The following is a 26,405-nucleotide window of genomic DNA, read 5'->3' on the forward strand; positions in this document are numbered from 1 at the left end:
AAATAGAGCACATAAAGGAGAAATGTTTCTATGTTTCACTGGAATTAAGTAGTATAAATCTGAAGTCGATTCTGATAAGATGTATTTTGTAAACTCTTAAGCAGCAATTAAGAAAGCAATTAAAAAATATAGTGAAAAAATTATTAAGGAAATTAAAATGTCACACTCAAAAACATTCAATTGATAAAAAAGAAAGCAGTAAAGAGGGAATGGAGGAACAAAAACAACATAAGACATATAGAAAACAAAGTAAAATGGCAAATATAAATCAAGGCATATCAATATCATAATTCAATCAAAGGCAGAGATCCAATAAAGTGCCCTCTATTGGAGATACTTTTAAAATCCAAAGATATAAATAAGCTAAAAGTAAATGGGATAAAATTATATATCATGTACCGTCTGTGAGAGGAATGGCCATTCTAATGTCAGACAAATTCGACTTTTAAAACAAACAAACAAAAAATGCTATTTCAGATAAAGAATAACATTTTATAATGATAAAAGTGTCAATATATCAGGAAATTACGACAATTATAATCATAATCATATTTAAAAGTCCCAAAGTAAATGAATAAAATACAAAATAAATGAAACAATAAGATTAAAGTGAGACACAGACAATTCAACAATAATTGCAAAGTTTTGGTGAATAGAACAGCTAGGCAGAAGATCAACAAGGAAATGGAAAAGTTGAACAATACTTCAAACCAACTAGGCCTGACAAGCATCTATAGAATATTTCATCAACAACAGAATACACATTCTTTCCAAGCACATATTGAACATTTTCCAGAATAGCCATATGCTGGTGCCATAAAACAAGACTCAATGTATTTAAGAGGTATAAAGAATACAAAGTATATTTTCCAATCACAATGGAAAGAACTCAATAACAGAAGGAAATTTGGGAAATTCACAAATATGTGGGAATCAAACACTATACTCTTAAAGAACCAGTAAGTCAAAGAAGACCTCACAGGTGATAATGGAAAATACTTTAAGATGAATGAAAATGAACACACCACACACCAAAACTCAGAGGATGCAGCAAAATAAACACATAAAGGGACATTTAATCAGGAAATGCTTATATTAAAAGAGAAAAAAGGTATATCAAAAACCTAACCTTCTACCTTAAGACACTGGAAAAAGAGCAAATTAAATCTAAAGTAAGCAGAAATAAAGAAATGATAAAGAATAATCTGGAAATTGATTAAATAAATTAAAAAACAGAGAAAATCAACAAAATCAAGTGTTGGTCTCTTTGTTCCTACATATAACCTGCCAAAATTAAAGCAGAAAGAAATAGAATATTTGAACAGACCAATTACCAGCAATAAAATGAAATTAATAATAAAAAAACTCCCCAAAAATAAAAGCCCAGGACCAGATGGCTTCACAGGTGAATTCTACCAAATATTTAAAGAGTTAAATTCTACCAAATATTTAAAGAGTTAATACCAATTCTCCTCGAACTGTTGCAAAAAATAGAAGAGGAAGGAAAACTTCTAAGTTCATTCTATGAGGCCAGTATCACCCTGATACCAAAAGCCAGATAGACACCGCAAAAAAAAAGAGAACTACAGACCAATATCTCTAATGAACACAGATGTAAAAATCCTCAACAAAATACTAGCAAACTGAATCCAACAATATGTTAAAAAATCATTCACCATGATCAAGTGGGATTTGTTCTTGGGATGCAGTGGTGGTTCAATATTCATAAAACAATCAATGTGATATATCACATCAACAAGAGAAAGGATAAAAACCATATGATTATTTCAATAGATGCAGAAAAAGCATTTGACAAAGTACAACATCCATTCATGATAAAAAAAAAAAACCCTCTGTAAAGTAAGTCTAGAGGGAACATACTTCAACATAATAAAGACCTTATGTGAAAAATCCACAGCCAACACTATACTTAACAGTGAAAAACAGAGCATTTCCCCTAAGACCAGGAATAAGGCAAGAATGTCCACTCTCACCACTTTTATTCAACATAGCACTGGAAGTCCTAGCCACAACAGTCAGACAACAAAAAGAAATAAAAAGTATCCAAATTGGTAAGGAAGAAGTAAAACTCTCACTATTTGCAGATGAAATGAGACTACAGAAAAGCCTAAATATTCCACCAAAAAACTACTAGAACTGATAAATGAGTTCAGTAAAGTCACAGGATACAAATCAATGTACAGAAACCTGTTGCATTCCCAGATACTAATAATGAAGCAGCAAAAAGTGAAATTAAGAAAACAATACGAATTGTAAGTAAACAAAAAACAATAAAATATCTAGGAATGAACTTAAACAAAGAGATAAAAAACCTACACTTTGAAAACTATAAAGCACTGATGAAAGAAAAATTGAAGACAACACAAAAAATGGAAAGACATTCATGCTCAAGGGTTGGGAAAAGAAATACTGTTAAAATGTCTATACTACTCAAAGCAATCTACAGATCTAATGGAATCCCTATCAAAATACCAACAGTATTTTTCACAGAACTAGAACAAACAATCCTAAAATTTATGTGGAACCACAAGGGATTTCGGATAGCCAAAGTGATCTTGAAAAAGAGAAACAAAACTGGAGGTATCACAGTTCCAGACTTCAAGTTCTATTACAAAGCTGTAGCAATGAAAACAGTATGGTACTGACACAAAAATATATGCATAGATCACTGGAATAAAACAGAAAACCCAGAAATAAACCGAAGATTATATGTTCAATTAATCTTTGACAGAGGAGGAATGAATGTTTAATGGAAAAAGACAGCCTCTTCAACAAATGGTGTTGGGGAAACAAGACAGTTACACGCAAAAGAATGAAGCTGGGTCACTTTCTTGCACCAAACACAAAAATAAACTAAAAATGGATTAATTATCTAAATGTGAGACCTGAAACCATAAAAAACCTTGAAGAGAGCCTAGGCAGTATTTTCACACTGGTCATACTAACATTTTTCTAGATATGTCCCCTAAGGCAAGAGAAAAAAAGCAAAAATAAACTATTGGGACTATATCAAAATAAAAAGCTTCTGCACAGCATAGGAAACAATCAAGAAAACTAAAAGGCAACCTACTGAATTGGAGAAGGTAATTGCAAATGACATATCCAATAAAGGGTTAGTATCCAAAATATATAAAGAACTTATATAGGGCACCTGGGTGGCTCAGTCGGTTAAGTGTCTGCCTTTGGCTCAGGTCATGATCCCAGGGTCCTGGGATGGAGTCCTACATTGGGCTCCCTGCGGTGGGGGGCCCGTCCCCCCCCCCCCCCCCGCCCCCCCCCCCCCCGCTCATTCTCTCTCTCTCTCTTTCAAAAAAATAAATAAAATATTTTTTTAAGAACTTTTGTAACTCAATATCAAAAAACCCCAAATAATTCAACTACAAAATGGGCAGAAGACATGAACAGACATTTCTCCAAAGAAGACATCTAGATGGCCAACAGACACATGAAAAGATGCTCATTATCATTCATCATCAGGGAAATGCAAATCAAAATCAATATCAACTCATACCTGTCAGAATGGCTAAGATCAACAATGCAAGAAACAACAGGTGTTGGTGAAGATGTGGAGAAAAAGGAACCTTGTTGGTGAAAAGGCAAACTGTTGGCAACCACTGTGGAAAACAGTATGGAGGTTCCTCAAAAAAATAAAAATAAAAGTACCATATGATTCAGTAATCACACTAGTGGGTATTTATCCCTAAAATACCAAAGCACTAATTCAAAGGGATACATGCATCCCTGTGTTTATTGCAGCATTATTTACAATAGCCAAATTATGGAAGCAGCCCAAGTGTTCATCGACAGATGAATGGATAAAGAGGAGGTCGTGTATATAAATTGATAAACAATGGAATATTACCCAGCCATAAAAAAGAATGAAATCTTGCCATTTGTAACAACATGGATAGATCCAGAGAGTATAATGCTGAGTGAAATAAGTCAGAAAGACAAATTCACATGATTTTACTCATATGTGGAATCCAAGAAACAAAGGAAAAAAGATACAAACAGAAGAAAAGGCTTTGAACTATAGAGAACAAACCGATAGTTACCAGAGGGGAGGTGGGTGGGGAGAATGAGTGAAATAGGTGATGGGGATTAAGAAAACATTTATCATGATAAGCACTAAGTAATGTAGAGAATTGCTGAATCACTAGATTGTACTCCTGAAATATAACACTGTGTGTTAACTGTACTGGAATTAAAATTTAATAAAAAGAAAAAAAAAAGAATCATTCACAAACTCTTCCAAAAAAGTAGAAGAGGAGGGAATACTTCCCAATTCACAAGGCCAGTATTTCCCTGATAGCAAAATCGGCTAAGGACCTCACAAGAAAATGATTAGGTCAGTGCCTCTTATGAAAATAGATGAGAAATTCCCAACAAATCAAATAAAATCTAACAACATATAAAAAGAATGATACTACATGGCCAAATGGGATTTCTCAACTAGGAATGCAAGGTTGTTTCAACATACAATACTCAACCAGTGTGATATACCATATCACTACAGTAATAGACAAGAGCCACAGGATCACCTCAGCACATGCGGAAGCATTTCAGACACCAACACTCTTTCATGATAAAACCACTTAAATTAGGAATAGAAGGACACTTCCTCAACTTGACTGGAGGCATCTACAACATATTCACAGCTAGCACATTTAATGATGGAATGAATGTTTTCCCCCTAAAATCAGGAATAAGACAAGTATATCTACTCTCATCACTTTTCTTTACTCTCATCACTTTTATTTAACACTGCTCTAGAAGTTTTAGACAGGGTAATGAGGCAAGATAAAGAAATAAACAGCATCCATATTGCCAAGGAAGAAGTAAAACTATGTTTATTTATAGATGACATCACTGTGTATATAGAAAATCCCAAAGAATCAAATAAAAAACTATCATAACTAATAAATGAGTTAAGCAGGGTTTCAGGATACGAGACCAATTTATAAAAACTACAGGCAAAAATTAGTGATTTATTTGGGCCCTACATCTGGGGGTCTTTTTACTGGACAACTCTCCCTTGTCAGAAACCTTCTTTATCTTGAGCTGGAATCTTCTGCTCTATTAATGCCTCCTGGAATAACACACTGACCTCATTCCTCTTTTATGGAGCTCTTTAAATATTTAAGGACAGTTACCATAACCTCCTATTCTTTTCCTAGCTACTTTCATTTTCTTTATGTAACATGATTTAAACACTCCTTTTTTTTTCCTCCCTGGTTGTTGCCTCCTACTCCTAGGTAGATTAAAAACTTACCTTTTTCAAACAGGAATGTAAAATTTTTTAGTGTCAATACTGTGCTTGGGTACTTTATGATTATATGGGGTGGTTTAGAAATTACTCCATAATCTATGTGAGCCATATTGGACTCATGATGTTTGAAAAAAAAACACCTAAGTCTTTTTCATATGTCATCAACAGGTTATATTTGCATTTCTGGACCTAAAATTTATAAACGTATTCCAGTTGATTTTTTTCTTATTCGTTTGAGCCCATAGCTCTAATGTGTTTTGTCTACTTTAAGAGTCCTTCTATAGTATAGAAAATGCACTCTCTTTTCAACATAAGCATACCTTCTCTGTCATATGATGAAAATAGTGAATGGGAAATCCCAAGAAGAGAGGGCTCTGGCAAACCATTAGCTACTTCTCTTGAAAATATCAATATTATAATTATTACTCCTTGCATATGATTTTTTCAATTAGTGATGAATCTACCTAACCATCCTATAGTAATCTAGCTTACCTATATTAATCTAGCTTACATTTATCCATCTTATCATAATACTGTTGTTCACATATACTTTATAAAATCTCTTGTTAACGATGAGATAGTAAACTACTTCTGGAAAGCATACTCTATACTGGAAATCACAGAGATGGCATAAAGGGTGTATGAAGAGAACTCTGGAAATGAAAAACAAAACAAGAATAAAGTCATGAAAATACACTATTTCACAAAAAATAGTTACTCTGGGATTGGTATGGACCCAGACAGCTAATAGAACAAATGTTAGCAGCAGTGTATGGAGGCCACATGCCTGTGATCCATTCCTTCACTTAGTTATGTACGTCCATTCATCTCCATAGGCTGGGTGGAAAGACTAAAAATGAAAATGCATGATGGAAGGAGAAATAGGCTCTGAACAATTTGAGATCCTTGTTATTGCACCTTTCTAACAAACCTAAAATTGGCAAAGACGCTTTTCCTCCAAAATTTATCTACCACCTTTGAAATAAAATTCATGTAGGAAATTTGCATTTTTCTACGTATGTTTCTCACAATATTCTGATCAAGAAAACTCAGAGAAACAGTATCCATTTTTTCTTCATAGTGAGGGAAAAATAAACAAATATAAAATACCTGTGGGCATCTGGCAGCACTGTAGCAATCTCCAGCTGTGGCAAATGGCACTGCTTTTCCAAATACTGTCTGGGCAAAGAGAAGATCTGTGGCTAAAAAAAATAAATGAAGCTTTTTAGCACTGACGCATTGCATATTTTCCAAACTTCACTGCAAAATATACAGTCTTCATATTATATTCTTAAATATATTTATATAATTAATTCAAAATTTTAAGCAAATATGCTATGCAATTATAGTACATATATTGGCTTTTCAATAAATAATTTTTAATACAAAAATGTTTATCTCAAAAATTTCCCTAAAAATGTCAGGGACATGTGTAAATCAATCCAGAAGTTTTAAAAAACTAAATGCCTTATTATATTTTACATTATAGTGAATATCAAAAATAAAGTGGGGTCAGGAGCAAATTATAGAAGAAAAAAACATTAAAGGTTAATACATCATGATGAAGCCACCTGAGGCTTATAAACCATATATATATATATATGATGTATATATATCAATTCATTTAGGCAACTCAAAAACAAAAACATCCAGCTAAAATATTTGCTATTTTGATTTCTAATATTACTACATTGTTATTATTTTCTTTTGAATCTTACTTTTGCTAACATCATTAGCAAAATTTCCCGATTGGCAATAATGCTGGAGATTCTATATGAAGCATTAAAAATAGAGTCATAGAATCAAAGTCAGGTTAGAAGGAACCCTAAAAGTCAACTTGCCCAATCACTTATTCATGCTTGAATCAAATAATATTCCAATTAACAATCTTTCAGTCCGTGGCTCTCACCTCCACTAATGTTGTTTTAAATCACTTCACTTTTCAAGAAGACTGAAAGATCACCGCATGCCCCCATGATGACACCGTTTCCCTAGAGGCAATCCCCAAAGGTAGCATTGCTGGAGATACCATATCACCAAGGGCAGTTTCCAAGACTAGGAAGCTTTCAGTTATGTGCCAGAGTCAGCTTGTTCCAAATCATGAGAACCAGCTGGGTGTGTCTCTTCCCAATATCGTGTACAATGAACTCATGTTGGTAGCTTAAAGTTAGCATGGGTGGGAATATATATGACCATGGACATTGGCAAATGCTATATATATCAGACTTTGTTTCCTGGTTGTTAAATGCTGGTTGTTAAACATTTATCCACACATCAGTGCTTACACTGGCAGTTACGGGTTAGGCTAAGGCAGAGCAGACACAACTTTCAAATCAAGCTTCCTTTGCTATCTCCCCCATCATTACCTGGATAACCCAGAGATAGCTCTAACTCAATACGCCCAAACTAAATGCATTATCTTTTTCTCCAAACTTACTTCCTCTGCTATATTTCTCATCTCACTGAACTATGTCACCATCCACCCTGTTATTTTGGAAATCTTTCTGAATATCCCCATATTCCTTCTGTCTGAAAATCCTACAAAGTGTACCTCTTTAATACTTCTCAAAGGCTCACTATTCTGAACCATGCCCCTCTTTTAAGCCCATATCATTTTCTATGTAGATTATTATATTAGCTTCTTAACATCTTCATGGATACAATTTGTTCTCCTTCTAAGTCTGGTCCCACCCCTGCTGAAATTTTCCCCCAGTGGCTCTCAAAATTTACAAAATTCAATTGTGTAGTTAGTACACTGTTCTTTATGATCTGCTCTCCGAGAACTTCTCTAAGAAGCTGCCATCCTCCAACCTCCATTTAATTTATGATTAGAGAAAAATGGACTTTTTATTCTTTAATGGAACCAAGATGATTCACCTTTCCAGGCTTTTGTTCATGCTGTTCCCTCCTCCTGAAATTCCTTTTCTCCAGTTCAGTTAATTCAAATTTGTTTTCAAGATTTCCTCAAGATAGCTTCTTGAGGAAAGTTAAAGACTTTTTACTCAACAAATATTTTTTTAGAACCTATTGTGAATCAGATATTATTTTAAGTACTTAAGAACACTTCAGTGGAGGAAAGAGGGGCTGATGGAACCTGAGTCCTTCAGAGTGAGACAGGTAATAAAATAAATATTACATTATATTAGGGGTGATAATTGCAATAGAAAAAAAATAAATCAGTTAAAAGAAGGAGAGAAACGGATTTTAGAAGTGGAGAATGGTCCAGGATGGCCTGATTGAGAAGGTGAAATTAAGCAGAAACCCAAAGGAAATGAAGGAGTAAACCATACAGGTAACTGTAGCACAATTGGTCCAGGCAAATAGAACAAAGTGTAAAGGCCTTAAGGTGAGAGCATGCTTGATGTATTCAAGGAACAGCAAAGGGACAAGTATGTTTTGAGCAGAGTATGCAAGGAGAGAGCAGAGAGGTGATGGAGGTGGGGAGGTCATGTTGAGTTTCGTTGACTATTGAAAGGATTTTTTATTTTACTCTGAGTTAGATAGTAAATGTTTGGAGAGTTTTAATCAAAGTTCAGGGTTGTTAAAAAGATGAAATGTGGAAATGTATAAAATATGATGTGGCTTATGTTTTATAGGCTCACTCTGGCCTCTCTGTTGAGAATGTAGGTCAGGAGGTGGAAGAGTGGTACAATACTGAAATAGGAATACTATAAAAAAGTACGCATAATAATCCAGAGGGAAATGGTGTGGACTCAGATGAAGGTGGTAGCACTGAGGTGGTGAGAAAGTGATATTTGATATCTGTATTAGCTCAGACTGCCATAACAAACCACCATGAACTGTGGCTTACCCGACATAAATAAATTTCTCTAAGATCTGGAGCCTTTCAGGTGAGGCCCCTCTTCCTGGCTTGCAGATGGTTGTCCTTCTTGCTGTGTCCCCCATGGCAGAGAGCTCTGGTGTCTTTTCCTCTTTATAGGGGCATTAACCCCATTATGAGGGTCCCACCTTCATGACCTTGTCTAAACCTAATTATCTCCGCATAACAAATATCATCACATTAGGGGATTAGGGCTTTATCATATGAATGTTGGGAGACATGATTCAGTCTATAGTAACACGTATGTTAGCGATTCACCTGACAGAATTTGATGATGGTTGCATGTAGGTGTGCATTTCCTGAAATTATAAAAATTTGAGATGGAAAGAGCGGATGCGGGAAGAAATACTGAGAGTACAGTTTTGGATACATTGAGTTTGAGATGCCTATTGGATATTCACGTGGATTTGCTGCGTCAAGAGCAATATTGAGTAGTCCAATATTGAATACTGAAGTTTAGGGTAACAGTCCAAATTGGAGATAATACATTTGGGACCATCATTTGAAATCTATAAGTAGTATGAGATTCCCAAAGTGATATCTGTGTCCTAAAGCTCAACATTCAGTGTGGTGGAAGATGAAGAGTAACCAGTCAAGCTGAGAAACCATGAGAAAGACAGAGAAAGTGGCCAGGACAGGAATCAAGTAAGATGAAAACCGAGAATTTGTCACTGGTTTTCGAGAAATGGAGGTAGAATTGGTAATTTAAGAGGGAAGGGAAAGTTTGCTGAGCAAATGTTCTTGAATAGGTACAAAGTGATGAATCTAGAGCACAAGAGAGAGTTCCTTAGTTGGGAGCAGGAATAGTTCACCCATAGTAAGCAGGAGAGAAGGAAAAGTCTGTAGGTAAAAATTTGGGTAGGTTGCAGATGGGGTGGTGGTAGGTTGTGGAAATGCTCTTCCAGTTGTTTTTATTTTCTCAGCGATATAGGAAACAAGATCATCAGCAATGAGTAGATAAAATGAGTAGATAAAATGTTAGAAATTTTAGAAATTTGAAGGCAGAGGAGAAGATGTTAGTTAGGCATTCAGGGGAATGGGGGTGGAAATGGACTAGGGAAGGGCAAAGGATTACTCAAGCAGCGTGTAGCTTAGTAGTCATGCATTTAAGGGGAGATCAGTCAGAAGGGCAGTATATAAGGGGCCACGTTCATGTTTCATGTTGCAAGTGAAGCACAGGGGAAATGTTTAATCAAGACTGGGTTTTTGCCACCCAAACTGGAGGAAAGAAAAGAGAGACCAGGACGTTGAAAACGTATACATTTGACATTATATTCTCAGGGCCCAGCCTAATGCCTGGCAAATGGCAGTGTTGTTTGATAAAATAATGAAATATAACAGCTTAATAAACAGCAAATAAGTTACCAAGTTCCCCTTAGGTACTTAGCAATGCTACAACATACATAACAACCAACATTTATTGAGCATTTACTATATGCAAGGCACTTACTAGGTATGTTACAAGTATTATCTTTTAATCCTCACCAGAAAGGAAAAAAAGAAGGAAAGAAAGAAGAAAGAAAAAACATCTGAGAGGCAGCTTTTCACTTTACAGATGAGGGAATTTAGGCTTAAAGAGATATTTCCAAGGTCACATAACTGCAAAGAATTTACTCCCAGACAGTCTAACTCCAGAGCTGTAAACATAACAGATAACGCTTCCCCAGTGCAGTAACAGTGGGTGTTCAGGAAATGGTAGCTATTATTACTAACAATAATAGATCATCATCATGTGACTGTGATTTAGAGATTATGTACTCATGCATTCCCTGTCTCAATAATTCTTTTGTTTCTTTCTGTAGTTTATACACCATGTTAGGGACCGGTGATTCAATTGCAATTTAGAGTTTCTGCTTCTGAAATGAACTTCTTTGCCTTTTCTTGTAGGTATGCAAGCTCCAGGATGGAAGGCTGCATCATGTTCAGCGTGTATTGGGTTCCATAAATATATTTTGATTTTACTATACTCTAAATTACTTCCTAGAAAGGCAACAGGTACAGAAGCTAGGATCTGTGGGTGGGACTTTATCTCTCAGGGCCAATTACTAACTGTATGAATTGGGACAAGTCACTTAACTTTATAAGTACATCTTAATTTCATCACTTGCAACAATGTGATACAATTCTGCCTTAACTAGTACAGAGTTATAAAAAAGATCAAATGAGACAATTTATAGCAAAATACTTGACAAATTGTGAACTGAAACTAATGTTAATTATTACTTTAAGCCCTGCAAAAGGCTTATACAACTATGTTGAGGATATTAACTTCCTTGTGCTTAATGTAATTGGGGATTTTAAGATAGAGGCTTATATCTTGGAAGGGCAGCATCTTATCACTGTCATTACCACTACATTTTTATTAAGGGTCCCCATGGTCCATGTTATTGCAAAGGAATTCTGTACCCAATAAGTTCTTTTTTGAAAAATTAAGCAATTACTGCACAATGGTAGGCCCTTCTATATACCCTGGCTACCACACATGCCAGCATATTGTTGGAATTTCATTAGCAAATAGAGACTTTCTATTTTGGAGATTCAGCACTTACTTTTAATTTGCATGGAATTGAGATCAACTCTTATTTTGCTGAAAACAGTGTGTCCAGCAGCCAGGTAGTCATTTTTACACGCACAGTCTTGCCTCCTACTTCCATTAAAAGGACATTCATATGGATTTTGTAGTCTGAAACAACATTAGAATATTTTTAGTATTATATGCTGTAATTCCCCCATCATGTAGATAAATGGTAAACTTCAGAAGTGGGAAGATACACTCTTCAATATTATACTGTCAGTAAGTTAAACGAGAAAGAAGTAAAAATCACTCAAATTAACATAATTCTCAAAGGGAAGTTCAAGAATGGTTTATGGAAAGTAATTCAGCTACAGTTCTCCTAGCTTTTACTATGTATTAATTTCATTTCTATTAAAATACACGTAGCTTGTAAACTCTTCTCTGTTCCGCAGCTCATCCTCAGTATTCTTCTTAGTCAATCTCTCTGTGAGCACATGATAATACTCAAGTCTTCAGTATTCAACAGGCATGGACGACATCTGGCTTAGGTCCTAATATGTCCACCTGCTCCTAAATTACTTGTCCCACTTGTGAGATACTCAAGTGCCACTCTGAAAGCTGGAACTTCTAATTCTCTTGATGGGCCATAAAAGTGCACACATAAGCCAAAAATCTCGTACCTAACACCATACACTTCAGAAAAGTTGTCTTCTTCACCTTTGACCAATGATAAATATTCCTTGGGCTTCTCCAAGTTCATGCCTGCGCAATAGATCTAAAGGGAACATGCAAACATTTAGAAAAGCTTTTTCCAGTCAACATCCAATGTTAAAATCAAATGCAAACTGTTTTCAAAATACCTTTATTATTCTTCCATTAATGTTAAGGTAATAGTCACCATCCTTGGTAATGTTGTTTTTTACTTGGATTTCTTTGCAGCTGGTAAATGTTTTACCTTCAAGGACAAGTGAACACAACTTATCAACACTGAACAAATTACAAACAGAGCATGAATGTATTAGCTCAGTCACACAAATATTAATATACTCTGAAAAAACAAACATCTTGTTTTGTGGAACATATGACTTCTCCAAATATTTACTTTGAAATTTTAATTAAAACTTCCTAGGAACATAGATTTTTAAAGTCTATTACTTACAGTCATTGACGTAACATTTCTTTTGAGCATCTGGTTTTAAACGCTTTAAGCAGAAGTTACTGGACCCACCACTTTCAGCCATGCATTCTACTCTTCTCTCCATTGTCCCAGCTCCACAAGTCACTGAGCACTGTGAAGAGGGTACAGTTTGGCGGTGAAGTATACAATGGACAAAAGGATGCTGGGATCATGACCTGAGCCGAAGGCAGACGCTTAACCGACTGAGCCACCCAGGCGTCCCTTGATATGCATTAATTAATGATGGTTATTAAGACTACAGAGATTTTCTTATTGTTATATGCTAAGATTGCAAAGCAATATTCACTTGCTTTCTATCAAATTGGAAATGGAATATAGTGCCAATGACTTTGATTACTCATATGTTAGATCTATTTACTTCTTCACTTAACCAATAAATATTTCTTAAGCATCTACTCAAAATACAAGTCACTGTGCAAGACTCTCAGAGGAACAGAAGTTATTAGTTACGGTCCCTGCTTATAAGCAGGTTATAGCAAGCATAGAAAAAGAAATATTTATACAAGTAACTGATAGTGGTTTTTATAGACAAAAGGGGTAGGAGACAACTCTGAGATCTAGTTAGACATGCAGGTTACCAGGCATCTTACACCTAGAAAATCTCATTCAAAGGCTTTCAATTCATAATTATATACTGACCTTGCTCCATCTCCCCACTTTCCAAGTGGCCATATGCAAACAGCTCCTAAAATTGCATTTGTAAACCTGAGGGGAAGGCAGCACAGGACATTCTCGATAGTCTATAGGCCAAAGTTGATGAAGCTTATATTTCTCAGTAGGCCAGATGGCAATGCAATATGTAATCCTTTGTTGGTAACTAAATCCACAGTTACCTGCACACTGAGAAATACACAGTTATAAGGGGAGAAAAAGATGCCCTTAAACTAAGGGCCTACAATTTGCCAGGTGCTTAATATATACTAGGCTATATCATTCCCACAATAATCTTATTTATTAGCCTAATTTACAGATAGGTAAACAAATGTCCAGAGACATTAGGTAACATTTCCAGAGTTTGCCAATAAGTGGAAAGGATGCCAGACTGTCTATCTGTAGTGCCTCTGGTTTTTGGCTTTGTTTTCCGTTACGCTGCTAAGAATAGTTTAATTGGATGAAGATTTATCTCCTAGTAGACAGCTTCAGAGAAATGGAACATATTAGGGGTTCTTACCGGAAATAAAGAATAGTTATTAGCCTTAACTTACTAGTAACTATATAAGAGTTAGCATACATTTTTCTTAAAACATATAATGTGATCTATAATACCATTTGACTAAAATACGTAAGTGATACAGACTACATTAAAGATAAAAAAAATGGGCAAACAGATTTTTGCTTCCAGCAATAATGGGGTAACATGAAATAAGTTGCCTTCTAACCTGAAGCAATAAAAACATCTGGAAAAAATATATCAAACAATGGCTTTTCAGACACTGGACATTAGGCAATAAAGTGATACCTGGGAGATGGAAATAAAACAAGTGATGCTATAACTGCTCTAGTCTGCTACCTTGAGAGAGATTCCAGGTCTTGGAACAAGAAAAGGAAACACGAAGGAACAGCAGAGCTCTGACCAGTGCACGCACACATGTGAGGACACCAAGTGAGGCCAGAGAATGAACCAACAAAAGATACAAATTACTGAATCTGGTACTCACATGGGACCAGATAGAGTGCCTATTCCCTCCAGCTAGACCGGAAAACTTTATATACAAGGGACAGTAGGTAGAGGACTCAAAGGAGTCTTGCTACAGTAGAGGGGAATAATTAACTTTAGACCAAATAATGCACTGGTCTGACCTAACAAATCTTAAGAGCAAGACAAGAAGGGATCGAACTGTTCCCAGAGAGAACAACTTCATTCTAGAGCGAAGCTCATAATATATGCATAGGAGTAAGAAATATCCAATAGCCATAAAGGTAAAATTCATATCTAACACACAATCGGAAAATTAGCGAGCATGCAAAGAAGCAGGAAAATATAACCCATAATGAGGAGAAAAATCCATCTATCAAAACAGACCAAGAATGAGTGAAAATATCTAAGGTAGGACCTCTGAATATTCTTCCCTCCATAAAAGCAATGAGAAAACTAGCAAAATTTGTCAGAATTAACTTTCCTAGAACTTTGAAAATTAACCAAAGGCTTACAGAGATCCAGGAAGCATTTATTTAAGAAACAAGGCTAAGTCTCAGGATGAAGAGAGAGTTTTGTGGTGTTTTAACTTACCGTATACCCATTATCCCCTCTCTAGCTCCACAGTAGCCTTCAAAATCAATAGTCCTGCAAACGTGGTAAAAACCAGCAGCCTGGCAGCCACAAGAGAGGCGGAACTGGGTTGGACATCCTTCAAAGCCTCCTTCTCATAGAATTGTCATAATTTGAACTGTTTGATGGTTTTCTAGAAGATCCCACTTGCAAGGCTGCCTTTATTTGACTTGACTCAGAGCTTGCCCAGTACTAAAAACCTTTTCCCTAGGGGTATTTGTTGAACCCAATTAAAGGCCACTGTTTAACATTGCAGCTTCCAGAGCAGGGATAGCAGAGCAAAAAATAGGCTGGTCAGAAAAGCTTAAAAGAAAATCTGGGAAACGAAATGTCTGTAACAGCTTTGAAAAGCTCTAATATATTCATAGGAATCTAGAAGTCTATGGACATGCATAAGGTTGTGCTCATGTCCAGGACTCCACACATGCTCAGGAAGCACCTGGGAAGGGCCTACATGCTCATCTCTGACTGACATCTAAACTATGCACAAAAGCAGGATGTAAAGCTTAAGGAACAGATGTCAACTTCCTGGTTGAGTGTTAGAGGTGCCTATACATACAGAGCTTCTTGGCAAAGGCCGGAGATTGGTTCTAGGTATCTAAGGAAATCTCTATCCAATTAATAGCTCACAATTAAATTAATCGAGCAAAAGCTATAGCGACTACACATGACAGAGGATACAGACTTTACAGTGAGATTTAAAAAAGTCACTAAACAAGCAAACAGCATTAACAATACACTCTGGGATGGAGAGAGAAAGAACAGCACTGGAACAAAGAGACTGAATTAAAAATAAAAAAAAAACGTTACAAAAAGGAAAGCCCAGGACCAGAGCCTTTGCTGGTAAATTCCATCAAATGATTGAAGAAGAATTAGCATTAAACTTTCCAAAACTCTTCCAAAAGAAAGAAGAGTAAGGGTCACTTCCTAATTCATCCTACAAGGCCATTATATCCCTCATACCAAAACCAGGCAAAGATATTACAAGATAAGAAAACTATAGACCCATATCTCTTATGAATGTAGATACAAAAATCCTCAACGAAACATAGCAAAAAATTCCAGAAACAAATAAAAAGGATTATTCACCATGACCAAGTGAGATTTTTTTCAGGAGTGTGTAAAATAGGTAGGATTGCAAAATGGTGCAGCAACTGTGGAAAACAGGTTTGAATTTCCTCAAAAAATTAAACAGTTACCATAATACTCAGAAATTTTACTTCTAGGTATTGACCCAAGAGAATTAAAAGCATTCATAAAAAAAAAAAAAAAGTCGTACACAAATGTTCTTAGCAACATTATTCAGAATTGATGAAAAAACAAAATGTAGCCTATCCCTAAAATGGAATATTATTCATCCATAAAAAGGAATGAATGATGGCTATATGCTACCTCACGAATGAACCTTAAAAATACCATGCTAAGTAAAAGAAGCCATAGACAAGAGATCACATATTGTGTGATTCATATGAACTGCCCAGCGCAGGAGTATCCACAGATGTAGAAAATAGGTTAAGTGGTTGTCCAGGGCTCAGGGGAAAAAGGAAATGAGGAGTCACTACTATCTGTATAGAGCTTCTTCTTGAGGTGATAACATGTTCTAGCATTAGATCATGGTCCTGGTGGCACAATTTTGAGAGTATACTAAAATACTGCAATTGTAAATGTACATACATAGATGTTAGAATTAGCAGAAAAGGACATTAAAAAGTTATTACTGATTGTAGTATATTCAAAAAGTAGAGACATGAAAGAACTAAAAAAGCTGCAATCAAACTTCTGAAGGTAAATATTACACTGTCTGAGATTAAGAAAAATAGAGAGGATGGGAATTAATGGCAGATCAGACATCACAGAAGATTAGTGGACTGGAAGATAAACATAAACTGGAATATTACTTAATCATCAAAAGGAATAAGCTATTGATACATACTACAAACTGACTGAATCTCAAAACACTTAATAATCATCAAAATAATCAGACAGGGACTCGTGGGTGGCTCAGTCAGTTAAGTGTCTGCTTTAGGTTGTCAGTGGTTCCATTCCCTAGGTTGATATGCATACCATTATCTGCCCCCTTATTCAGAATTTTTTAAAGATATTGTTTATTTATTTGAGAGAGAGACAGAGAGAGCTCACGCATGAGCAGGGGGGAGCAGCAGAGGGGGGAGCATCAGAGGGAGAAGCAGACTCCCCACTAGCAGGGAGCCCCATGTGGGGCTGATCCCAGGCTCAGGTTGTGATCCCAGAGGCCTGGGATAGAGTCCTGCATCTAACTCCCTGTTCAGTCTGCTTCTCCCTCTGCCCCTCACCCCCCTCATTCTCCCTCTCTCTCTCAAATAAATAAAATCTTTTAAAAAATAATCAGACAAAAAATAGTACATCCTCTGTGATTCCATTTATGCAAAACTCTAGAAAATGCAAAATAATATAGTGAGGGGTTCCTAACATAAAAAAACAGATTAGGTTACCTATAGTTGGGAAGGAGGGGGAAGGAAGTATAAAATAGCACAAGGAAACTTTTGGGGTGATGGATATGCTCTTTATTTTTAATATAGTAATGGTTTTTATGGGTGTATATACCCATCAAAACTTAGCAAGTTATACACTTTCAATATGCGTGGTTTATTGTTTGTCAATTATACACCAAAAAGCTGTTTTCAAAAAGCAGGCAACTCCTCAGGGCCAGTTTGCCACACTGTCCTGGTAGCTGGTTTCACACTTAGCCCCAACTGACACTTAGAACTGAACTAGAACGGAACCAAACTAAAGGTTAACTAACACACATGTTGCTATTACTCTATCTGCACCATCCAAATGTCAGTGGTTCCGTTCCCTAGGTTGATACGCATACCATTATCTGCTCCCGTATTCAAAATTTTTTTAAAGATTTTGTTTATTTATTTGAGAGAGAGACAGAGAGAGCTCGCACACAAGCAGGGGGAAGAAGCAGAGGGAGAAGCAGAGTCCCCACTAGCAGGGAGCCCCATGTGGGGCTGATCCCAGGACCCTGGGATCATGATCTGAGCTGAAGGCAGATGCTTAACCAATTGAGCCACCCAGGCGCCCCCTCCAGCCCCCGTATGCAAATTTAGACACAGTTACAACTGCATGAACTTTGAGACTCAGTTGTTTTTTCCAGGAGCAAAATTTCTTAACCTTCTTTCTTTGCCTTACCTGTGATGAGTCTCCTGTCACCACAATATACCTGCAGGAAGGGTTCCTGCACTTTTTGATTGAAAGAGGTCTGGTTGAAGGATCACAGAAACTCTCATTCACTTGAATGCTTTGTGCATCAGTGCACTTGACTTGCCGATGTGTCTCTTTTTGGTTACATGATGTTGAACACTAGAAGTGCAATGACAAAATGAATAACACATCCTTTCATGCAGTGTTTTTGAAAGTTTGCTTGTCGGTACTCACGTTCAGCCACTCTCCTGCCACCCACTGGTACTGTGTGCAGTCCTGACGCCAACATTGCCGCTGAAAATAAGGCCGGGTGGATCGATCACACATTTCTTCAGCCACCCGACCAACGCCTCTGAGTCTACAGTACACATCCCTTTGCTGAACTCCAGAGCCACAGGTCACAGAGCACTACAGAGAAGCCCAGATGATTTGAACAATTAGCTAACAAATATCAAATTATGCAAAGATGGCAAAATAGTACTATGGCCTGTTTTCTTGTTTCTTTCAAACATAGCCTGATATTACATCAGGCATTAGATAGAAAATACATGCAATTAGTATTTTTAAGACTGTCTAGTGTGAAACGTCTATACAAATGTGCAAATAAATTTTCTTTATTTTGCAATACCTACTCAAGCCTTATGGACACTATGACAAGCTATGTGACAAGTTATATCAGTCACTCCATCCCAACTGATAACTCTCTATTCTGACTTAAACATTCTTAATATCTTTTAAACTCACTGCACAATGAAGCTATTCTACGACATTGCTTTTATTTTTTTAAAAGATTTTATTTATTTATGTGACAGAGAGACAGCCAGCGAGAGAGGGAACACAGCAGGGGGAGTGGGAGAGGAAGAAGCAGGCTCATAGCGGAGGAGCCCGATGTGGGACTCGATCCCGGCACGCCGGGATCACGCCCTGAGCCAAAGGCAGATGCTTAATGACTGTGCTACCCAGGCGCCCCTACAACATTGCTTTTAAATATCATTTAAATCCTTATACTATCTGCATAATCTCCCTCAAAGGAATAATAATTTCCAAGCTTGTGTTATATTCATCTTTATACTTGCAGCACCTACTACAGTTTGGGGATCCAAATATTTGCTAATCTGTTGATCCGTGATTATCTTTCATTGGACAAGTGTTTGGGGAAGTTCGTCGTATAAACTGTAAACTTAGACCATCTTGTCAGCATTTCCAGGTCTCATTTTCCTTATGCGCACAAAGAAGATTCTGTATTATTTGTAAAATGTCATAGAACATTTCCATACATTTATTCCTGACAACAGCTCTACCTCTGACAGGCAGTGCTGAGGACCTGAGATCCTGCCTCTAGTTAGCAAGATGAGGCTCAGTTCTTTCTGATTCTAGATGCCAAGCTGTCTTTGTGCTGCCTGAGGGGGATGCGGAAGGATTTGGTAACCTCTCAGGGCCCTTGAGTTCTAGAATGCCAGGTCGTATTACAACAGAGCTTGGCTACAGCCAAAAGCTATGGTGCCAACATTAATAAAGTGTGGAGAATGCCCAGGGGTATTTAATTCGCAAGTTTAGTTTTCTATACTCCTTGTGATTCCAGAAGGGATTGGAAGTCCCACTGAGGAATATCTGGTCTCATTACTGTTCCCTGTGATACTGTAAGGGTAAAAAAAAATCAGGTCCTTTGGGGCATCTGAGTGGCTCAGTCAGTTAAGCATCTGACTCTTGATTTCCGCTCCAGTCATGATGTCGGGGTCTTGAGATGGAGCCCCACATCAGGCTCTGCACTGAGCGGGATATCTGCTTGGAGATTCTCTTCTCTTTGCCCCTCCCCTCATTTGTTCTCCCTCTCTCTCTCTTGAAAATAAATTAATAAATCTTTAAAAAAAAATCAGGTCCTTCACCAAGTTCTATATTTCTGCAGGAGGCTCACAGTGGCAAATTTCTTTTTCCACAACAATAAATGTATATCTGCAGAATATGGATTTACCATGAATGAAAAAATATTTAGATCCCACAATAACAAAGAACTTGGTTCACTTTGTAGACTTGAATTCCTCGTACAAACTATTGTTGCATTTTACTCCAAATATGCTTGAAAACTTAGAATTATAAGAAGTATAAGCAGTGGGTATAAGCAATGGGTATAAGCCATACCCACTGACTTGAAAAGAATTTATATATATTTTTTAAACCTATGAAGAACAGTATTATCTACATAGCTTACACTTACCTTCATTTTATGCTTAGGCAGTTGAATTTTGCCCTCATTGAGTGTTTTCACAAAAAACAGCTCCATTGTGTGGAGACAACAATAATTTAGTGTATGTTTTATTCAGGGTACAATATAAAGTAGACTAAAATGTCTGGAGGTAGTTTAGCTTATCTGAACCTCTTGTGAAAATGTTTAGCCAATAAAAAAAGGCTCCTGCAAACATTTTCCAGGGATAATTTTAGAAATATAAGCTACATTTGGAAAACTTCCTGCCTCTAAACCTGAAAAAAAAAATTTCCTGGAAAAAAATAATTCACAAAACACAGCTTAGCAAGAAGTTCTAGCAGACAAATATAATTTTCTAAAATTCAATAAACCACAGTGGTTTATTGGTCCTCTGGTCATAGCACATGTTTAGAAAAATCTACTGTGACTGTGGGTAACTACTATGTGGACCTCTTCCCTAAAAGGAAAAAAAAATGGTCTACTTCTTGGAAGAAAACAAGTAACCTTTTGTTTTTCAGGTTTTTTTTTTTTAAAGAGTACAAAAAAGTAAACTGATGCAATTTTAAATTTGAACAGAAAAGAGAATATATGGTTTAAATGAAGTATTTCTGAACCCAATGTCATCAATAACCCTAACTGCAAGATCCAACAAAAACATTTCAAATCTTTTCTTAATCTCATGGACACATCCAGCAGCACTGACGACTTTATGTGGAGCCATTCTGGCTGTGATTGAAATCCCGTCAGGTTCCAGGTACTCTATTCTTCTTAGATCGCTCCTTCTTGAGAGTCCTTACCTGACTCTGTTTTCTCAGTTAAGCCTTAAATGTTAGCATATCCGGGGATTCTATTTATAACCTGCTTCTCTTTATACCCTGAGCGCTCGGAGCAGTTTCCTTTATGCACCAGTTTTCTAAATCTGTTCTCTCCAGCCTTGATCCTAATTCTGACCTTGACATTTACATTTGCATGTGTTTGCAAGAATGGTTTTTGTGGGACACCTGGGTGGCTCAGTCAGTTGGGCATCTGCCTTCGGCTGGGGTCATGATCCCAGGGTCCTGGGATCGAGTTCCACATCGGTCTCCTTGCTCAGCAGGGAGCCTGCTTCTCCCTCTCCCTCTACCTGCCGCTCCTGCTTGTGCCCTCTCTCTCTGATAAATAAATAAATAAATACATACATAAATAACATCTTTTTTAAAAAAAAGAATGTATTATGTATTTACAGAAATTCCATGTGTTTTCCACATAGATATGTCAGAGGCACCTCAAATTCAACATTTCCAAAGCAGAACGTTTGCCCAGCCAGGTCCCCCTACGGTGGTGGATGTTGTGAAGATATGATTACTCACTCTTTAGTCGAGTGACTTACAAGCATGAATTCTCAAGGAATGCCTCTAACTCTAAAACAGTCACCCTTATTTAACAGCTTAATAGAATTACATATTTATAATCATGTTCCATATTATCTTTTTTAAAAATCCAGAGATCTAATGTGAGGGCGATGTGAGACTGTAATTACAAGTACAACACAAATGATTGAATATACTAACTCGCCAACGCTGCATAGTTTAATTCAGACAGGGAAAATCAGCCAAATATCCTATTTATATGTAATATACTATAATACCGCACAGACTGGCACTTGAAAGACTGGACAGTGGAATTGGAGAAGGTGAATTTTAGCCAATCCACAGGTACTGTAGCCATTTCAGCTACTGTAGAGCAGGCTTAAAGAAATGTTAGAACATGCATTGCAAAAATAGGTTCATCAAACTGCTATTTCAGAAATCATTTAAAATGCAAATATGAAGTCTTCTCTCTTGGTGCATTATTTATTATTTCCTATTAAGATTTAGGTTTTGATTTCCTTGTAGTTATTTGTGACTGTGGCTTATTTCAAGTGAGTCAATAATGGAGCAGTAGTATTAGCAATAGTAGAGCATTTGGAGTTAGGAGAAACTCTAGGAATATGTAACTTCAATTTCTCTTCAATTTTGAAATTCCTTTTACAGCAATAGTAAACGAAAGGCCATCAAACCTACCCATACTTTCCTATCCTCAAGCGGGGTACATTCACTACGTCCTGAAAGTGGTCATTCCATTTTTTGGGTGACTCTAAGGTTAGCGAATACTCAGTTATTTTGAGCTGAAATATTCTTCGTTAAACATTTACCCATTGTCCAGAATTTGTCCTCCTTCCCAACACAGAACAAATACACATTCACTTTCATGGGTGGAAGTATGATGGTATAAGGCCTAAAACAGTGATAGCTATTTTATGACCAATAGGAGTTGACCAATAACATCACAGAGATGCCAGTCCAGCACTCTGACATTATAAAGCTGCTGAATCAAACTTAAAACCAGTGACCTAGTTTTGTTATGTAAAGAAGAAATGTCTTTGAGTTTAAGCCAATAAACATCAGGGCTTTTCCAACTTGCAACAGAACACAGTGGGGCTGACAGAATAGTTGTAACCATTTAATCGTACTTCTCTGGGGATCTGGTAAATTTGTCAATGCTTTTCTTAAAGTGTGGGTCCTCTGGAATAGGCACTGCTCCAAAAATCTGAGCAGGATCTGCACCAAAGATATGAATGCTATCCATCATTTATAAAGGCTAATATGCTGCTAATAATTTAAACAACTACATCATATTTAATATATGATCAACTAAACTCTGTTATGTTCCCTAAGCTGTAAAATCCATATATACCTTATACTTATGTAACAGACTTTTAAAAATATATAAATAAGCTTGCAATGAATTCAGTGCAACATAGAAATTACATTTCTATTGAATGCATTACTCTGTGTGACACAACGACGTTACACTTGTTGACTTTAGGTGCCCTCGTAAGAGTGGCGATATGTTGCTAAGGAAATGTAAGGATGAGCTGATGTATAATGATAATAATGTAATAATTATGACAGCAACTATAGTAAGGAAAGCTCAGATAGACCTGTGTTCAAGTGCTTCCCCCTCCACACACACACACGCACGCACTCTTTTGGTCTGTGATCTTTGCAAGCTACTTAGCCTCTTTAGTGGTTGTTTTCTCCTTTCCAAGCAATGTCAGGAAGTGACTGTCCCTTGTTGCTCCCTTCCTATTTACATTTCTTCACCTTTCTTGCAGAGATAAAGGTATTTCTGTCTTGAAAATCTTCTTGATACATGCCTTAAACCAGAGAGTTAGTCATCTCAGCCCACTCAAAGAAAGGCCATCTTAAGTATCAAGAAAGAGGAGAAAGTAAGAGAGTGAGCAGGCAGCATAGAAATGTAAGAACAGAACTACTGGCACCAGCCAGAAGAGAGAAGCAGAGTTTACTCAGCCCCAGAGCAAAAAAGACATCCTCCCTGTCCTGGGGCTCCAGCCTATCTTCAATGGTAGAAACGTTGCTTGGGAAGAGGGAAGAGGTTCTGGGGGTTCTTGGTCAGTGGCTATGGGGACTCAAGATTTACTATCTTTTCAGGTTATAAGAGATATATATGTATACATCAGAAACTTCTGAAAAGATATAAATATGGACTTATGTATTTTGAAAATATAGAAAATATGGAATTGTAGAAATACAAAATCACTTAAAATGCTAACATTTAGCATATAGTTTCAAAAAATATTTTTCAGGGGCTTTGGAAGAAGTGGGCACTAGCTAATAAATTTGTGAGATTTTGTAACTTCTATCACCTTTGGTTCCAGCTCTGATCTTAAACAGGTAGAAAGAAAATGATGGGTCTTAGAGAAGGGGAACCAGACAAGTGGGTGGTATCAGGCGACTCTAGATTCAACAGGGTTAAGTGAGATTCTTTACTTCATCTTTCTAAGTTGTCCAGCAGATTTGTCATGATCAAGGGGAGGCAAGAATTCTAGACTTTTTTTTCCTGAGCATAAAAACTACATTTGGATGGTACTGAACTAAGTAGATGGAGCACGAGACAGTGAGGACTCTGGCACCATGCTAACCTTAAAAACTTGAATATACAAGCAAAGCTAGTATTCCCAAATAGGTAAAATTAAGTTTGTGTTGTTTTTTTTTTAAGCAAAACAAAAAAACCTTTCTGGTTTCAGAAAGTGGGGGAATTTTTTTTCTTTTTAAATGATTCTAGTATTTACTTTTCCTCTAACGGTATACATCTGGAGCCAGAGGACAAATGGCTCTGTATACTAATATTTGTTTCTGTATAGCAGCAGTCACTAAAATGCATTACTAAATCCTTTCATTGAAAAATGATCTCAAATACCAAATGAAGAGTATTACTTCAAAACTCATTTGAGCACCTCTGTGGTCACAATTTGCTAAATGAGTCTTTCCATTTGAGGTATAATGTAAAATAGTAATAAAATGAAATTATTTTATAGAGAGTGATTATACTAAAGCAATGTTACAATTTATACAGTCAGAACAAAGTAGCAACCAGTGATTATCTCGTAACTGCCTCCGAAATTACACTTCTGCTGAATATATTATTATATGTAGTGCAGTGACAGCCTGCAATTGTTAACTTCATGTGGGTACTTTTTATAGAATAAATCAAAAGCCAACAACTTCACAAATGGTCATTTGTTTCTGGCAGAGATTTGAGGGCTGTGTGGGTGTATGAAGCTAATTTCTATGACAAGCAAAACCAATTCAAAGAGAAGAAAGCAGACTCTGTACAAAAGCATCTGTGTTTTTTATAGTCTTTGAATATTCATATCTGTATCTTAGAAACCCTTTAAACATGTTCATCTAAGTGAGTCTTACATAATTTCATACTTGGTGGTAAGCCAAGGCCAATTTGTTAGCACTGATGATTGACTTGCTCTTGTAGGGCTGGAGGTCAAGGGTAAGAAACCGTCCCTCGTGAATACCGACCACAGCAGCTGCAGCAGCTGCACAACCACAAGGGAATCCTGGCGAATCAACAGGAATGATGGTGGCCAAGAAGAAAAAGCCTCTTTCACTTCCACACCCATCCCCCTGTGCTTCCCGGCTGATGTCAGAATTAGGAAGTCTCTGACACAAGCTGGGTTCAGTGACTTTACAGTGTTTCACCATTGGGAGAAACCCACTTTGCCATAATTCTGGCACATCGTGGTCCAGATAAAGTAAGGCAAACCCTGACCTTAAGCAAAAAACCACAATATGACAAATATATAAATTAAGAGTTGGAAAGTGTTTTTTTACAACCAAATCACAATATTCAAGATAAGAAGTATTCAGCTAGACACTAATTTAAGTGCTTAGTGAACAAGTTATTTATTGTCCTTGAGATTCAGTGGCCCAAGACAATGCCGAAGGAGTAGGCATGGGTTAGGTTGTAGACTGACCACGGAGACAATGGCCCATCACAGAAGATAGTAAGAGATACAAGGATATTTGAGCTATTCTAGAGCTCACACTATATGCAAGTAAATAATGGCAAAAATACATATAGAGAGGATATCGTACACCCGGGAACGGTGATGAACTAGACTGGAGTGTTTGCACGGAGATTCAAGAGTTACTTTGGAGGAGAATTGGAAAAACCTGTTGAGTGACTGGCTACAAGATCGAGGGAGAAAGAGACAGAATGACGCAGTGTTTCTTTCTTGAACAACTTAGTAGGTAGTAGTGGCATTTATGAAATAAATTAAGTTAATGGGAAATCTTTTATATCATAGCCTTTGCTAAAGCATGAGCAAGTAGACTACCTGGAATAATAATATGATTATCAGTAGTTCCTGCCCCTGGTATTCAGTAACAGAATTTCTTGTAAAGTTTACAGCCACAAAAACTAATCTGTTATTTAACTATAGACTTCGCAACTGTACATTATTAATTCAGAGCATAGTGTAAAAAAATGTGTAACAGAATAAGACACATTTTAGTGGAGTAAAACCTTCAAGGTTATTGAAGCAAACTTGAGATTTTCTTTTT

The 26,405-nt window shown here is 36.7% G+C and overlaps 1 protein-coding gene across 1 annotated transcript in view; it reads right to left on the reverse strand.

Annotated features, from left to right (window-relative positions):
* Window positions 1-26,405, reverse strand: part of ADAMTS20 (ADAM metallopeptidase with thrombospondin type 1 motif 20) — a 167,558-nt gene that overhangs the window by 14,580 nt on the left and 126,573 nt on the right. Inside the window, exons 30-37 of the mRNA XM_008704712.2 lie at window positions 18,537-18,710; window positions 18,291-18,461; window positions 13,484-13,684; window positions 12,806-12,935; window positions 12,507-12,601; window positions 12,327-12,421; window positions 11,681-11,814; window positions 6,401-6,492 (exon numbers count right to left, since the gene is read on the reverse strand). Coding sequence (XP_008702934.2) covers window positions 6,401-6,492; window positions 11,681-11,814; window positions 12,327-12,421; window positions 12,507-12,601; window positions 12,806-12,935; window positions 13,484-13,684; window positions 18,291-18,461; window positions 18,537-18,710 — 1,092 coding nt within the window. The remainder of the gene's footprint in view (window positions 1-6,400; window positions 6,493-11,680; window positions 11,815-12,326; window positions 12,422-12,506; window positions 12,602-12,805; window positions 12,936-13,483; window positions 13,685-18,290; window positions 18,462-18,536; window positions 18,711-26,405) is intronic.

Source organism: Ursus maritimus, unplaced genomic scaffold (assembly GCF_017311325.1).
Source record: "Ursus maritimus isolate PB19 unplaced genomic scaffold, ASM1731132v1 scaffold_26, whole genome shotgun sequence".
Taxonomy (NCBI): Eukaryota; Metazoa; Chordata; class Mammalia; order Carnivora; family Ursidae; genus Ursus; species Ursus maritimus.